This window comes from Alosa sapidissima, chromosome 11 (genome assembly GCF_018492685.1).
Source record: "Alosa sapidissima isolate fAloSap1 chromosome 11, fAloSap1.pri, whole genome shotgun sequence".
NCBI classification, from domain to species: Eukaryota; Metazoa; Chordata; class Actinopteri; order Clupeiformes; family Clupeidae; genus Alosa; species Alosa sapidissima.
The window spans coordinates 31,634,818-31,649,757 of NC_055967.1; the positions used below are offsets into that span (position 1 = coordinate 31,634,818).

Below are 14,940 nucleotides of genomic sequence, written 5' to 3' on the forward strand. Positions count from 1 at the left end.
CAGCATCACAAATCACGACATGCCATTTACAACATTCTTTACTTGAGAAGGGAGAGGGGCATGGAGAGGGGAGAGATGGTAAGGGGATTCTGAAAGCTCTGTGCACTCCACTCTACAATACACTCCCAGTTCTGCAGGGAAAATGGTTCATGTTTCAAAGGGAAAAGAACAAAAAAATAGAAGTTCGGCCTGAGTGCAAATTCTTTTTTCACTTTCCAGGCAGAAAGAGAGAGAGGGGGGGGAGATAGCAAGAGAGAGAGGCATGTCACTGTATTCAGAGAATATTATTCAAAAATGAAAGAGAATGACTAAGTAAAGAGAACACGAGGCTAAAGACTATGGCAAACAATCGAGGAGAGAAAGGCAGAAGGGAGACTAGACTGATTGAACTGAGGAGCAAGAGAAAATCAAAAGAAAAGGGAGAGAAAGAGTGAGAGCAATAGCAAAAAGAGTGAGAGAAAAAGGAGAAAGACCAAAAAAATGAAGAGTGAAAAACAGGGAGGCAGGCTGAAAAGTGACACAGAGAGGAATGAAAAAACGAAACTAGGTGAAAATGATAGAGAAACAGAAAGCTAAAAAGTTAGGGGGAACAAAAGAAAAAAAAATAGATGTGGAATGAGAAAGAGAGAGACAGTGAAAAAAAAACAAAGACTACAAGAAAAGAGAAATGGAAGTGTCGGAAAAAAACACTCAACTGACCGAGTTGCAGTCGACTTTCCTCATCGCTGAAGACGATCCGGAACCATCCGGGGCTGGAGCAGGAGAAGGCCTGGCCACAGCTAAGCACGACACGATGCCTCAGGAACCTCCGCCACAGTTCCAGCTCTGCTGGGAAGGAGGCCTCACTCAGGAACTAACACACACACACACACACACACACACACACACATAGACACAGGTTTACACATTTGTACTGGTGTCCATTTCATTTAGTTATTTATTTCTAACAGACTTAGAAGCTTCTTTTTATTCTACAATGCATGCCGTCTTTAGACCATCTTTGTCACATTGCCTTACATTTTAGCCCTTAAAGGAGAATTTGGCGATTTTTCACATAAATCTCCATTCACCGAGTACTGTCGGTACAAAAAAAAAACCGAAAACAATCGGTTTTACCTAGCTTGCATTGCTGCAGCCAACAGATCTATGTGAAAAATGGCCGGCATTCCCCTTTAATCTCACTGTGAGATGAAAACGTTGCATATAGGCAGTGTTATGATGCCCATTTCAGATAAACCACCTCAGGAGTGTAGTGGCCCTGGGGTGGGTCTCTGTCTCACCTTACTGAAGTCGGCCCAGATGAAGAAGCCGACGGGCCGGTGGAGGTAGGGCACGTCCATTTTCCTCAGCTCCTCCGCCAGGAAGCCGTGAGCTGCCCGCAGCCGCTTCCTGCAGGTGGGCAGGAACTCGTCACTGATCCAGCCTGAGAGGAACACACACGGCACACGGCAGCTTTAGGAACATGTGCAATCTGCCAACACAAACATGCCCTACAGACCTGCCAACCTGCAACTATATAGACTCCTTGTATCCGTTCAACAATAAAAACAAAAACAATGCTTGAACGTTCTATTTGGTTCCCAATCTACTTCCTCTGCATTAAGATAACATATGGAATATTAAAACGGAAGCCTTGTGGGGCCAACTATGATGCTGATAATGGAACTCTCTTGAAAAGATCTATACCTTATAAGGATCCCATCGATGACAACACCCGCACACATCTACCACAACCTTGTCATCCATAACAACAAACAACCCGCCACCACAACACAGTCATACCTCAACACCTCTACCAACCGATAAAAATCTCACCCACAAAGCTCACACCTACTATACCCATAGTTGATGCAAAATAAATGATCTGGTAAAAACAGAATGTGCCGTACCATTCTCTTTATTACAGTTAAAACACAAAATAACCCATCACCCACTTCAGTACTGGTTTGGATTATGGCTTCAAGTCTTATCTCTCTTTGCCTGGCTTTTCTAAATCCTCCAACCCCCCTCCTACACCCTCTGTAGAAGGGGGGTTGTTTATCTCTATCTTAGTCATGTGTCCACCACATGCCTGCCGGAGGATAATTCCTCAATATTCCTAAACAAAGCTTTCCTTTACACAGTGATGTCCTTGAGTTCGTCCTAAGCAGAATACAAAAAAAAAATCACTGTATCCTGTGTGATTTGGAAGGGAGATAAATTAGTCATAGGAAAGGGATGGACAATGGTATGCCAAGCATGCTTTTTTTGCATACAGTAAGGATTTAGATGGTATTAGAGCTGTGACTATTTTATTTGTTTTGCGTGTATCAGGTCTGTAACCCTTAGAATATTATTCATCGTTGTTTAGGGTGTACAAATATGCGTTGGTTTTGACCTCTAATGAGGACTGCAGACCAAGGCCGAAAGTCTGGCTGGTCGATAAGCATCCAATTCTGTGGAACTCTGTGAAATTAAGATTGTGGTACAGATGTTTCTGTCCGTCTTCTGATCTACATGAACCAAACCAAACCTGACTCACTGAATTTACAGTACCAGAGTTTCAGCTCCACCACTTTCCCCTGACCCACAGATGCACAGACTGTCACTGAAAATGTATTTCTGTACTGCAATTGCATTACTTTGGATGAAAGCATTTTCTACGGTAAATATATAAATGTATGTACCCTTGTCCTGTAGCAAACGGGCCACCTGGTGTTGGACGGGTCCTGGCACCCCATGGAAGCAGCCCAGCTGGTCCAGTGCCTCCACCAGGTCCCTGTTCTGGGAGTACAGTGTGCCAACGCGTATGCCAGCCATGGCAAAGTCCTGAACCACAAAAAAAATAAAATAATAATTCACAGTCAAAGGCATTGTTATTGTACGCATCATGGTGAAATTACTGCCACCATTACTGTATTTTTTCTTTCTCTAGTTTATATTCTTTAAATATTCAATTGTTCAATTGTTTATTCTTTAAATAATCAATTGTTCAATTGTTAGCGACCACACACATGCAATGCACCTTGACGGGCACTGGCTAGCATAAAATATGTTACAGCAATGGGCTCTGTGCACGGCTATTGCTAGTTGAATAACATAGCTACATTTTTCTAACCTGTTCAGTAATATCAGTTAATTGATTAAGGTTAGGAACATTTTAAACCCTTTTCCCGTTTGCTGGGGGGAGTGGCACACAACATTTTCACAAAGTCGGTCTACATTACCGTGAGACGAGATCCCGAAGACAATGACTAGAAAGAAGCCATATTTGCCAATGTTTTAATGTAAACAGGAAGTATATGCCAGTACGAGCAAATTCAAAATGGAGTCGTGCATAGAGCCTATACACCTGACTGACAGACTGATCGACTCATTGCATGTATACACAGCAAAGAAGCGGACACCAGACCACGGCCCCAGAGACTCACCTTACTCAGCCCCCACAGCACATGGGTCCTCTGAGGATCTGGCAACCTGCAGACAGAAAGCACATTTTACGTTGCCAGATACATAAAACCATGGGCAGATCACCAGAGCTATGTCACCTAAAAACAAAATGTTGTTGGGTAATACCTGTTGCACTTGTATGAGGTTGAGGGGAGGAAGTAACTTTGTAAGGATGAGGCGTGGTAGCCTGGCTAGCGCCACCATTTCTCAATGAGACGTGGTCTGGGAACCAAACGTTCATTTTCTCGTATTTGAAAAAAATGCCCAGATCCGTTTAGGCTATTGGATGCCACGGATGTCTATTAAATGCGTCTGTGCATAGCTCATCATCGTCTTGCTTTCCCCCCTGTTCTGTGATTGGTTCCCTATCTCAGGCGAAAATTTGCTCCATGGTCTCCAGGCTGCCTTAGCAGCGTGAATCAAATTGCGCGCAAGGCAGCATGGGAACACCCAGGCTAGAGGCGTGGTAGCCTGGCTAGCGCCACCACTTCTCAATGAGACGTGGTCTGGGAACCAAACGCGCAAATTGCGCGCAAGGCAGCATGGGAACACCCAGGCTAGAGGCGTGGTAGTATTTTTGTAGGAACGGCAGGTGGAAGTAACTTCTTACTATAAATGTGCTTTTCCAAAGTGGCACAATGCATTTCACACATGCATGTATTACATTTAAAAAAAAAAACATAAATTACATTATAGTTACTGTCTTACATTACTTATTACATTCATTTTTTACTTGTAGAAATAGAACACAATGGTCATTTAGTGAATAAAAGGCTTTGTCAATATCCATTCAAGGATCCTTTCAACAGTTTTTGCCAATGTGTCAAATCTCAACATTCCAAAGAAGTGGAGAAAATAAGCTTCTTTAAATGTAACCGTTATTTATAATTTAGTACACACAAAATCAAAAATACAGTGAATGTCACTGTGTCTAGATACACACACACAAACAAACCTTTCCATGGCTTTTAGTTTATCGTATCTTTCATGTCAACAGCCCTGACAGTGGCCTTGGTGTGCCTGGAATCCAGAGATCAGACCCTATTCATCACACTTTAAACACACACAAGCCCAGAACTTGAGCTCCGGCTAGCACACCACCATTTATGGCCGTGTTTCAGTCCTGAGCCTAAATCGGGACACTGCAGTGATGTGACACAGATGGGGAAGTAAGCCTACATCGAGACGGAAGATATGGAGATGTGAGAATAAAAATCTAGCTATGAGGATCTAATCGCCTGTTCTAAGAAGCATATGATCCGGTGGAGGCAAAACATTTTTTGTTTTGTTTTGCTGACTTTGCATGTGGACTGCTTCTGTTAAACAAAAGAAGACGCATCTTTGCGTCCCACTGAAAAGCAAAGTCTCCAGTAGGCTATACTTGCTAGTCACAAACAGGTTTTAGTAAAGCAAGGTTTAGTGGAATCCTTGTGTTCCATACACGGTCTCACGTGCTTGCAGATTCCTTCAAATGCGCTGGCTGTCAAAATGCCGCGCTTGTTTGAAGTTGCACTGTTTGCTGTTAAAGTGAATGACAGATAGATAGATACTTTATTGATCCCCAAGGAGAAACTCTACCAGTAGTCTATGCGCAGCTGCAAGATAATAAGAAACCACTGAAACCTCACGCTGCTGAGTTCAACGTGGCTTCCGCCAAATGAGCCGACTGGTTGTCAAAACAAAACACACACATCTCTGTGATGTAAGATGAGAGAGCTGATAGAGTCAAAAATGAGAGAAGAACAGAGAACAGTGCCAATTATGCCCCCCCATTATATGTAGAGTATAGGCCAAGCACAACTATTGCTATGGGGATGGTGGTAAGGTATGTGTGTGTGTGTGTGTGTGTGTGTGTGTGTGTGTGTCAGTTACATCCGTTATTGGAAGTTGGAGAAGGAGGTGGTGTGTGTATCCATAACATCTGTTGGCTGCTGCTTTGTTATTGTCTGAGCAATTATTGCACCTGTTAAATTTGTGTCCTTCTGTAATACATATTCTGGACACAAATAAAGAAGTAAAATGTGTGTGTGTGTGTGTGTGTGTGTAAGGGGGGGCAGGGTTCTTGCCTGTCCAGACTGAGGACGCTGTGGAAGGTCACTGCCTCATCAAACACTGTCAGCATGTAGACCTCGTCCACAATGACGTGGAGCTCGTGTCTGAAGCAGGAGAGGGGATAGAAGAAAGAGTGATAAAAAAAAAAAAAACAGTTCAGAATTTCAATCGAAGCTGATATTTCTGATCACAACAGATTGGCAAACACACCTTTTGTCTGGTGGTACCTTAGAGACTGTATAATAAAGATAACAATGCCAGTTATAACTGCAATAAAAATGCCAAGCAGTGTAAAACCTGTATGTTCTATATGTAGCCAATTAGAGTTTGCTGTGCACCAAGAACAAACTTACTCTCTTATATAAATCAGAGGAAGTTTACTTCATCTAGCAGAATTGATTTCCTTTCAAGGGGAAGTGAAATACTGCTGAGGAGTTTGAAAAAGATTGAGGCTTAAATTCACTAGGGGGGACTGAATTAATCGTGACTCACCTTTTAGCAAACTCCAGGAAGTCAGTCATCTCCTCCGAAGAGTACATTTCTCCCAGTGGATTATGGGGATTTACCAGTATGACCCCTCTAACATTCACACCCTAAACATGGTAGATTCCCAGGAGCAAAGGAAGAGAGTGTGAGTGTGTGTGTGTGTGTGTGTGCATGTGAATGTATGTGAGTGTATGTGTGTACATGTAAACATGGAGAGAGTGTGTGTATGTACATGCATGAAACATACCTCTTTCTTTGCTTTTAAAAGTGCAGATTCCAGAATATCAACACTCAAGTGAAATGGTCTGTTGGCTCTGCCACTCGGCTGCATAAACACACACAACCAAACACACACACACACGAATACACAGAGAGAGGGGGAAAGAGAGAGAAAGAAAGAAAGAGAGAAAAGAAATAGAGAGAGAGAGCGAGAGAGGGAGATTTTCGTTCTGAGCAAATATATACACACAGGAAAATCCCTAAAATGCCTGAATGTAAACAGGTTATACTACTTCATACAAACTGTTGCTATTCTGTGTATCTCCAAAAATACTGTGAAACAGAAACATCACATACACAACATCTGTATATATTCATATAAATAAAACAAGTTTTACTCATTCATAAAGCAAAGCTTTTTTCATGAAACATGCTGAGTAAACAATCTTAGGTCCACCACAGCACAAAATACACACAAAGAACAACCTGTTTGGTAGACCCATGCTGATGAATAAGGTATCTATATTTTTTTAGAGTATGGTTTTCCTGTAAAGTCTGACTATTTTCTGAAACTGGATAGAGAGAGAGAGAGACTGACGTGCACCCTGACATGCACCCATCTTTTTCTACTTCACATTGTCGACTGACAATTAACCAAAGTGCACTTTTTATAAAACACAATTGAAAACTCAAAATCACCATTTTCATAAAAATCACAATTCTGCACCACATCATGCTTTTATAACATTATTTGATGTTGGTATGTGTGTAAATGTGTAGGTTGAGCATTAGCAGGGGAGTGGTGCTGTACCTGAGCGCTCAGGTGTGCATGAACGAGCCGCACGCTACTGTAGAGATGCACATCTTCAGTGATGCACCCGTAGAAAGGTGTGGGGATAAGAATCGCATCTGTGACAAACACACACACACACACATACAGATGTGAGATCACACTGAATGCATTCACACAAAAATACAGATATGCACACACAGAGATACACAACATCCATTATCAGGCACCGCTTCCAATCACACACACAGAGTGAGTATATAGATGGTATCTATGATTGGGTTTCAATTACAGCTTCAAGCAAAGCTCAAACCCACATTTTCAACAAGACAAAAAAAAACATGAATTGCGAAATATGGGTTTTATTTGATCACGATAGTCCTTCCAGATAATTGTGATAACGGATCTCCCAAAATGTGAAGGGAGCAACCAGTCCAAAGCAACTACTCTGCAGGAAAAATATCCTTATGATTTTTATTCAGTCATTCGAGCATTATTGTGTGGTGAGTGTTGCTTTTTTCAGGCTATGTTTTCAATGGTATTCCCTTGTCAGTCAATGGTGAAAGTAAATAACTGTGTAGAACTATTTTGTTGTTGACTATGAGGCCATGGTGAAGTGTCACTTTGAGTTCTAATAATAGGCAGGTGCAGATGCATGTAGGCTATACTCTGCTAGTCACAAACAGGTTTTAGTAAAGCAAGGTTTAGTGGAATCCTTGTGTTCCATACACGGTCTCACGTGCTTGCAGATTCCTTCAAATGCGCTGGCTGTCAAAATGCCGCGCTTGTGTGAAGTTGCACTGCTTGCTGTTAAAGTGAATGACAGATAGATAGATAGATAGATAGATACTTTATTGATCCCCAAGGAGAAATTCAAGAGTCCCTCTCATTGGTTTAAAGGATGTTACGCCCAAAACACACCCATGCCTGATTAAGAACAGAAGAAGAATCTTTTTGAACAATGCGCCGGTCTCTGATCACAAAATCACGCCCTTCAACACCTTAAACTTTGCGTCTATGACCATGCGTTTCCAATTGCTATAATAGAGCCCTAAATTCTTTAGGCTATTTGGCAGCAATGAAGTATGACAACACTGGGAGAGCACAGCAGAATTATCATTATAAATGCTTGCACTTTTTTTACTGCTTGGTGTAGACTTTACCTCAAACCAACTACAAAAATAATTGTCCCTTCTTCAGATCCAACAAAACTTGCCATCTTTTGAATGTCATGTGACCTAAATGGATGACTCACATACAGTAAATGCAAAAACAAAAATGAGTTTTCATTTCACTTTTTTGAACAAAGTGCTAGCCTATTAGCCTGGAAACCAGACTCTCTGACTTCGCAGTACTGTAGGGAAAAGAAATCGACCGGAAGTACGTAGACAGGCCAAGGCCAGGCTACTAGCCTATATCGACACATCTGAAAAACGACATCATGCGAGCATCTAAACTTCTGCGATATTTCAGAGGTTCGAAATTCACATGTATCCATTACGTTTATTTTGCAATTTAGGTGTTGTGATTTCCAGTGTTAAATAATACACATATTCACACAGAAAGACACACACTCAAACATACAGAAACCAAATATACACAGAGAGAATTGGAATTGAAACTTATGATTTTTATATTCATAAGTGGTTTATGTCCTGATGTTTCCTGTTATGTGTTCTTCCACATACGAGATGACTGTTGTTATTTCATTCTGTTCCTGTACTTTCCCTGCCTATATCTGTGTGTGATTATGTGTTTAGCAATAAAAGGGAATATTATGACTTTGCAGTGTTTCACTGTTCTGCATGGCTGGGTCACTAGCTATCTGCTCCAGACTGCCAGGTTGGCACAAATCAGTCTGATTCAGTGTGGTCCACGTAAGATGGGATGACCAACGCCATCTCCTGGCAGCCTGAAAGGATACTTAACCCTAACTATTTCCTTGGCTAGTAGTTAGAGCAAGTGGTGGATCTTTAGGTGAAGTCATGCTGTCTCTCCTTTGATGCACATCATTGTAAATAAAACTCTGTTCCTGATTTTTCCTACCATTGGTCTGACTGGGTCTTCATTCATCTGTGGTATCAAAATTACCATCAACATCCACACAGAGATATGAAAAAAAGGTTTCAGCTAGCGGGGCATAAGCAGGTCACACAGAGGCAAGTATGGCCTTTGGGGCAGACCCTACTGCACCTTTGCAGTTGATTCTACTAGAAATGTGTGTCTGGAAGCGTGATATTGTATGAGTATCGGAGATTACCTTCTGTGGTCTGGGGTCTGTGCGCTTTTGCAAAAACAGACATCACACGTGCATGCACGCACACACACACACACACAAACACAGACAGAAAGACATATGCAGTTAACCTTCAGGGTCACAAAGCACGGCTGCAATGGCAGAGAAGAGCGAACCACAGCCATTCATCACCACCACCTGAGGCATAAAACACAAACACACACAAACACAAACACACACACATGCAGGTGTTGCATTAGTACAGGTGGAAGGCATATGTGAAATAACATCAGGGCACTGAAAAAGTAACCTTGTGTCCGGTGTCAAATCAACACACATACAACACACCCAAGAGGGCTTTCCAAAGCCATCACTGAACCATCACTCATGTGTCACGGTCAAGCTACATCTCAAAACCAATAGTGAGTGCCCACAACCGGTTAAAGTGTTACAGCACTTCAAGGACAACATGTTTTTTGTGGGCAGTCTGTAACAAAACTCATCCCTGGACTGCCATCAGTTAGACATATTTCTTAGGAAAGCAGGTGTGTGTGTGTGTGTGTGTGTGTGTGTGTTTGTGTGTGTGTGTGTGTGTGTGTGTGGTGTTAAAGAAAGTAGAACAGCTTGCCGAAAAATCACTAGTGGGTAAAAAATCAGACAGCCATTGAGTAATACAAATGAAATTAATCCAAATTAATGGAAATGAATGGCCGCAAAATTATCTGCCTGATGCTAATTAATCATGGCTTGATTGGTCATGCCTGATTAAAAGGCATTAGCAGTAGCTCGGATCTCCTCAGAGTGTACTCCAGTGATCTGTCTCTGGACCCCCGTTTCGGTTCCACTCTAATCACCACAGTTTTATCAGGCAGTACAGAGATGAGTAGACAAAAAGAGGAGTGAAGACAACGCTGAGAGTGTAAAGGAGGGAAGGGAGGCTGTGGGGACTTACGTTCTCAGTCTTCAGGGGATTCACTGAGCGACAGTATTGCGTCAGGAAACGGGCTACTTCTCCACGGATGCTTCAAATAGAGGAAAGAGTAGTACGGTATTATAATCATTGTCTTAAACAGGGTTTCAGCTTTGAATGAGGAAATGGATGGTTTCCTGTGAAGTCGGGTAATTTCTATAAAATGGGACATTTTTATCTCATCTCAGAAGAAGTCTAATCCTGAGATCAGCCCTGAAAATTATAAACTACATAATCTGCTTCTGTTTCCCAGGTTAAACACAGAGGGAAGTATTAATGTATTATTCATTTCATTTAGCCCTTTAGCTCAGTTGAGTCTTTTCAATACACCTAGAAGTGCCATTTTAACAGTCCATTTGACAAATGGAATGGACTTTTCTTGACAAATGTTTAGTGATGACCTGACCTCGCATAATAATTAAGTACAGAAACAGACAGCGATTCACTCTGGCAATGAGTAATGATGCTCATTACCTATGCTCAAGGAACTGAACTGCACCAATCACATTGGTGTATCTGATATAGGCGTGCCAGAGGTGAGCTAAACAGATGACGACAGCGCTGCAACGTCGAAGCCCTGAATCAGTCAGTAAACATCGGTCGTGGTGTTATCCAATTGCGTGCAGTGATATTTTCAAATGCATGCTTGGTGCCACCCCTCGAGTTGGGCCAATTTCATTGCTCATAGCCAGACCCTTAAATCTTTCTAGATTTGGGTCTGGATTTCCAGGCTACTATGCTGGAGCACGTAGTCTATATGTATAATATTCAATGCTCAAGTCAGCACTCACTCATACTCCCTCCACAACTAATGAAGAGTTATGGAAATATCAAATATTTATCAAGAGCAGTAATGTGAGTGCATCCTGTATCTGGATGACCATGTAGGAGAACTGGGATATGGTTACCCTTTATCTTGTGAGCAAATTTGAAGTAAATGAGACAAGTATTTTTTAAGCTACTGAATGAGTGGAGACACACACAGAGATGGATGGATGGACAGACAGACAGACGGACAAACAGACCCGATTACAATACTGTAACAAAGTGAATACTTGAGAGCCTCATAGGTTAATTTAGATTCTCCACAGAACAAAGGGTTCCCAAAAACTTGAAACATTTCCCCGTGTCACAGAAGCAGTGACGCAACAGGAGATCTTCCTTACAATGGGTGGCCTTTCCAGTCAGGATACTGCAGCAGGGAAGGCTCAAGGCGGATCATGTCAGGCTGGCTTAACTGTAACACACACAGAGGTGGGATTTAAACATGGGGTTTGGCTATTAACGCTACTGAATATGTCTATCTGTATTTGGTGTGCTAACGGTGGGATAGTTTGGCGAACTACTTTCAATGATTGTATGATGTTAATTATGTCCATAATGTTTACTCTGTATACAGTTTCTGTAGGTTTTGAAATGTTAAATGTTAAATGTAAAGACTTTTTAAGACCATTATGAACTCAATTTAAGACATACATGAGTCCCAGTGTTTCTTTCAAAGTAACAAGCCAGGCAGGTTGAGTGTACAACGATAAATTCCAACTAAGCTGTTTGCGGACTACCAATTATCAGTTCACATAGGTCTCATTTGTGGTTTCATTACAGCATAAATCCCCCTGGAAACCATGTACTGTATGTACAGTCTTAATCTAAATAACTGGTGCTTTATAGCTACACACATGCCTAAAAAAGAACACACACACACATGCCTACACACCCGTTGGTGAAGCAGGTCATAGCACAGTTTGTTCTCACTGGTACCCATGTTTATGATGCCCTGAAATAGAGATGCATAGTAAGTGAGAGCTGGAAGGACATGAACACGCATACACACACACACACACACACACACACACACAAACAAACGCGCCCGCACACACACACACACACACCACATACCACACACCACACAGCCATGTTCAGATGAGAGGGTGGCCAGGAAGTAGGCACTTACATTGGGGTTTTCCTGACTGTATTTGTCTGCATGGTACTGAGTGAAGCCTTCCTGCAGGATGCCCTGGTGCTGGCGGATGCGGTTGCCACGGCGAGAAAGGAAGATGCTGTGACCAGGGGCGTCAGGTCCCCTAACTGAGCAGGATGCGGGAGTGGAGGAGACAGGGGCAGCAGGAGTAGAGAGACGCTCAAGGGGGGGAGGGGTGGATGCCTGAGAGGGGGTTGCCACAGTGGTGGAGGGACCCTCTGTTCGCCCCCCTGCAACCCCCGTCAGGGCCCCGGCAAAGAGTGAGAGGAGACGCAATTCGTGCTGGCGCTCCTGCTCGGCGCGGCGCTCGTCCAGACGCTGCCGCCGCTCCTCGGCCTGTGCCTCCCGCTCCAGACGTGCCTCCTCCAGGGAGAGCAGGCGCTCCTCAGCCTCCCGCTGCCAGGTGAGGAAGCTCAGCAGAGCCTTGTCCACGGCACGACGGCTCCCACCGCCACCACACGTCCCCCGGCCCACACACCGACGCTTTCGCTGACGTGCAAAGCTTGGGCCTTTCTGGCCACCTTGATCATGTGATCTGGGCCTATCTTCACCCCCGCCGCCACCATCTCGCACAGACATGCCTGTGCCTGACGAACCGGCCATGTTCTGATCACTCATGCCTGCAGACGAGAGCCCCCAAAACACAGTAAAATAGCCTATAATAATATTATTATATTATAGAGTTGCTTGCAATATTGGACCAACTTGTAGGCCTATATAAATCCAAACAGTTCTGCAAGTGCAACACTGCCTATGTAAGCTATGCCAGTTTGAATCATATGAATTCTGACACAATAAGCAAGGTGGTTCAGTGAGTAGGCCTATTGTGTAATATACTGTTGAAGTAGGTCTACTTTTTTTTAGCTAGGTGGTCCATGAGGCTTTTTTATTGGTTAAGTGGTCCTTGGTCAGGTCTGAAAAAGTTTGAGAAACACTGGTCTAGGGCCATCTCCCCTTGAATTCTGGTGAGAACCAAAGTCAGTCAGGGTCATTATTGCTGCCCAGCTACAAGTCAAAAACTGTTTTCAATATCCCTGAGTCCCTGACAAGAATTTCTAATCTGGTTGACAGTAAGCTGTTAAAATAACTGCACTAAGTGACATTTGACAGATGAAGTTTCACATAGCCTACTGTCTCTAAGAAAGTATTGTATCGTAGGCTAATGGATTTCCTACTCTCCTCCTTTCATTTTACAAAGAATAACTGATTCAATTAGCAAGTCCAATCACCAAAACCTTGCTCAAACCAAATTCAAAATACATATCTAGCTTACCTACCTGACGTGCAAACCATAGGGTGCAAACCTGTGATCTTAGAAGCCTAAATGGGTGATAATCCATTGAGCACGAGCTCACCTGAAGGGGACAGCCGCGCGTCAGTCGCACCTTCCGCTCTTCCCGCCTCCCCTGGGTCCTCAATGTCGGCTCCAAGTGATTTACTGTCAGCATCTGGCTCGTCACCTGACCCTATGTGATACAGAAGTTCCGCAGGGCCTCCTGAACTCAGAAGTCCGTCCTCAGAGTTGACGTCTTCGCTTTTGATCTCCAGCAAGTCACCAGGCTTAGGGGGGTGACTAAACAAATAAGAAGCTGATGTTGAAGACCCGAAGGCTGCTGTCGGCAGGCCGTGGAGGTACGTGTCTGCTGAGTAACCCGCTGCTGGCAAAAGCTGATGAGCCATGATGCCACCACCTCCTCCTGAAGAGTAGGACAGGGATGGTCGGTTCGTCAAGACACGGTCCATGACTTCATAGAACTTCCAGGTTCTTCCGCCCCTAATAGTTCTCTTTTGGTTTTCTTTAATGCGACGATATTCCAGTTTCATCTTTTTAATTTTCTCCCTGCATTGATCCCCCGTCCGGAAAATTCCTTTCCCGTGCAAAACCTCTGCAATACGATTGAATACGTGCTGGTTCCGCAGACAGCTCTCCAACTCAATCTGGACTGACTCGTCCGACCAAAGCTGCAACAACTCGGCCACCTCCGGGTCAGACCAGTTGCTCCCACGTTCATACTTTTTACCTCGAAAATCCATATCTATAATCGCAATCTGACAGGTTGTAGGCTACCTACCTAGTTGATTAGAGGACTGCCATACTTCCTTCTAACGCAATGTTTACGTTCTGGACGTGAATTTAACAGGCGGTTGCATCACACACTATTCCTTACTAAAATCAGCTAAATAGACAACTAAATAAAATGTTAAAACAGCTGATAACACGTGTTAGACATTTCTCGGAAAAATTGGCACCCATGGTAACATAAACTATGTCTCCATATAGTATCCTAACTAAACCGTTACAAATAGTGAGTTTAAACTAGGCTAACTCATTTCATCAGCAGACGCCTGACCGTTGTCACCTGATGATCTGTGACACAACTGTCTCTTCGAATCTTGACCCGGACCAGACCTGTCTAACTATTTAGGGTGAAAAAGAAATCAGTGTTCATATTGAAATGTATAACGTGAAATCATAAACAGAGGTCGGAAGAATGGATATACTTCTACATCCGGGTTGACGGCACATGCGTGCTGCCGTTATTCCGGGATAACTTTGGTCCGTGCTAGCGTATTAGCTGAAAGCGGGCTTGCAAGTCTGCCTGTTTCTCGCATTGGTCTATCTGGCTGACTAAAAGACAGCTCAAACTTCAGTACAATTGCCCCCTCTAGCGACCAAACTGTAGGAGTCATTCTGTGCTGGTTAATTTGTATGAAGGGTCGATAGGCCTACAGCTGGAAACCCTGGTCTACCTATTGGGGAAACTAAATAGCCTAAA

At 43.2% G+C, this 14,940-nt stretch overlaps 2 protein-coding genes across 2 annotated transcripts in view; one reads left to right on the plus strand and one right to left on the minus strand.

Moving 5' to 3' along the window:
- The window catches only part of accs (1-aminocyclopropane-1-carboxylate synthase homolog (Arabidopsis)(non-functional)), a 16,648-nt gene extending 1,873 nt beyond the window's left edge, over nucleotides 1–14,775 (minus strand). Inside the window, exons 1-14 of the mRNA XM_042110657.1 lie at nucleotides 13,519–14,775; nucleotides 12,137–12,783; nucleotides 11,900–11,959; nucleotides 11,349–11,419; nucleotides 10,165–10,234; nucleotides 9,344–9,410; nucleotides 6,998–7,095; nucleotides 6,215–6,292; nucleotides 5,974–6,074; nucleotides 5,496–5,585; nucleotides 3,411–3,456; nucleotides 2,667–2,808; nucleotides 1,281–1,423; nucleotides 700–853 (exon numbers count right to left, since the gene is read on the minus strand). Coding sequence (XP_041966591.1) covers nucleotides 700–853; nucleotides 1,281–1,423; nucleotides 2,667–2,808; nucleotides 3,411–3,456; nucleotides 5,496–5,585; nucleotides 5,974–6,074; nucleotides 6,215–6,292; nucleotides 6,998–7,095; nucleotides 9,344–9,410; nucleotides 10,165–10,234; nucleotides 11,349–11,419; nucleotides 11,900–11,959; nucleotides 12,137–12,783; nucleotides 13,519–14,197 — 2,446 coding nt within the window. The 5' untranslated portion in view covers nucleotides 14,198–14,775. The remainder of the gene's footprint in view (nucleotides 1–699; nucleotides 854–1,280; nucleotides 1,424–2,666; nucleotides 2,809–3,410; nucleotides 3,457–5,495; nucleotides 5,586–5,973; nucleotides 6,075–6,214; nucleotides 6,293–6,997; nucleotides 7,096–9,343; nucleotides 9,411–10,164; nucleotides 10,235–11,348; nucleotides 11,420–11,899; nucleotides 11,960–12,136; nucleotides 12,784–13,518) is intronic.
- The window catches only part of furinb (furin (paired basic amino acid cleaving enzyme) b), a 93,791-nt gene continuing 92,565 nt past the window's right edge, over nucleotides 13,715–14,940 (plus strand). Inside the window, exon 1 of the mRNA XM_042110663.1 lies at nucleotides 13,715–13,795. The gene's annotated coding sequence lies outside the window, so the exon portion shown is untranslated. The remainder of the gene's footprint in view (nucleotides 13,796–14,940) is intronic.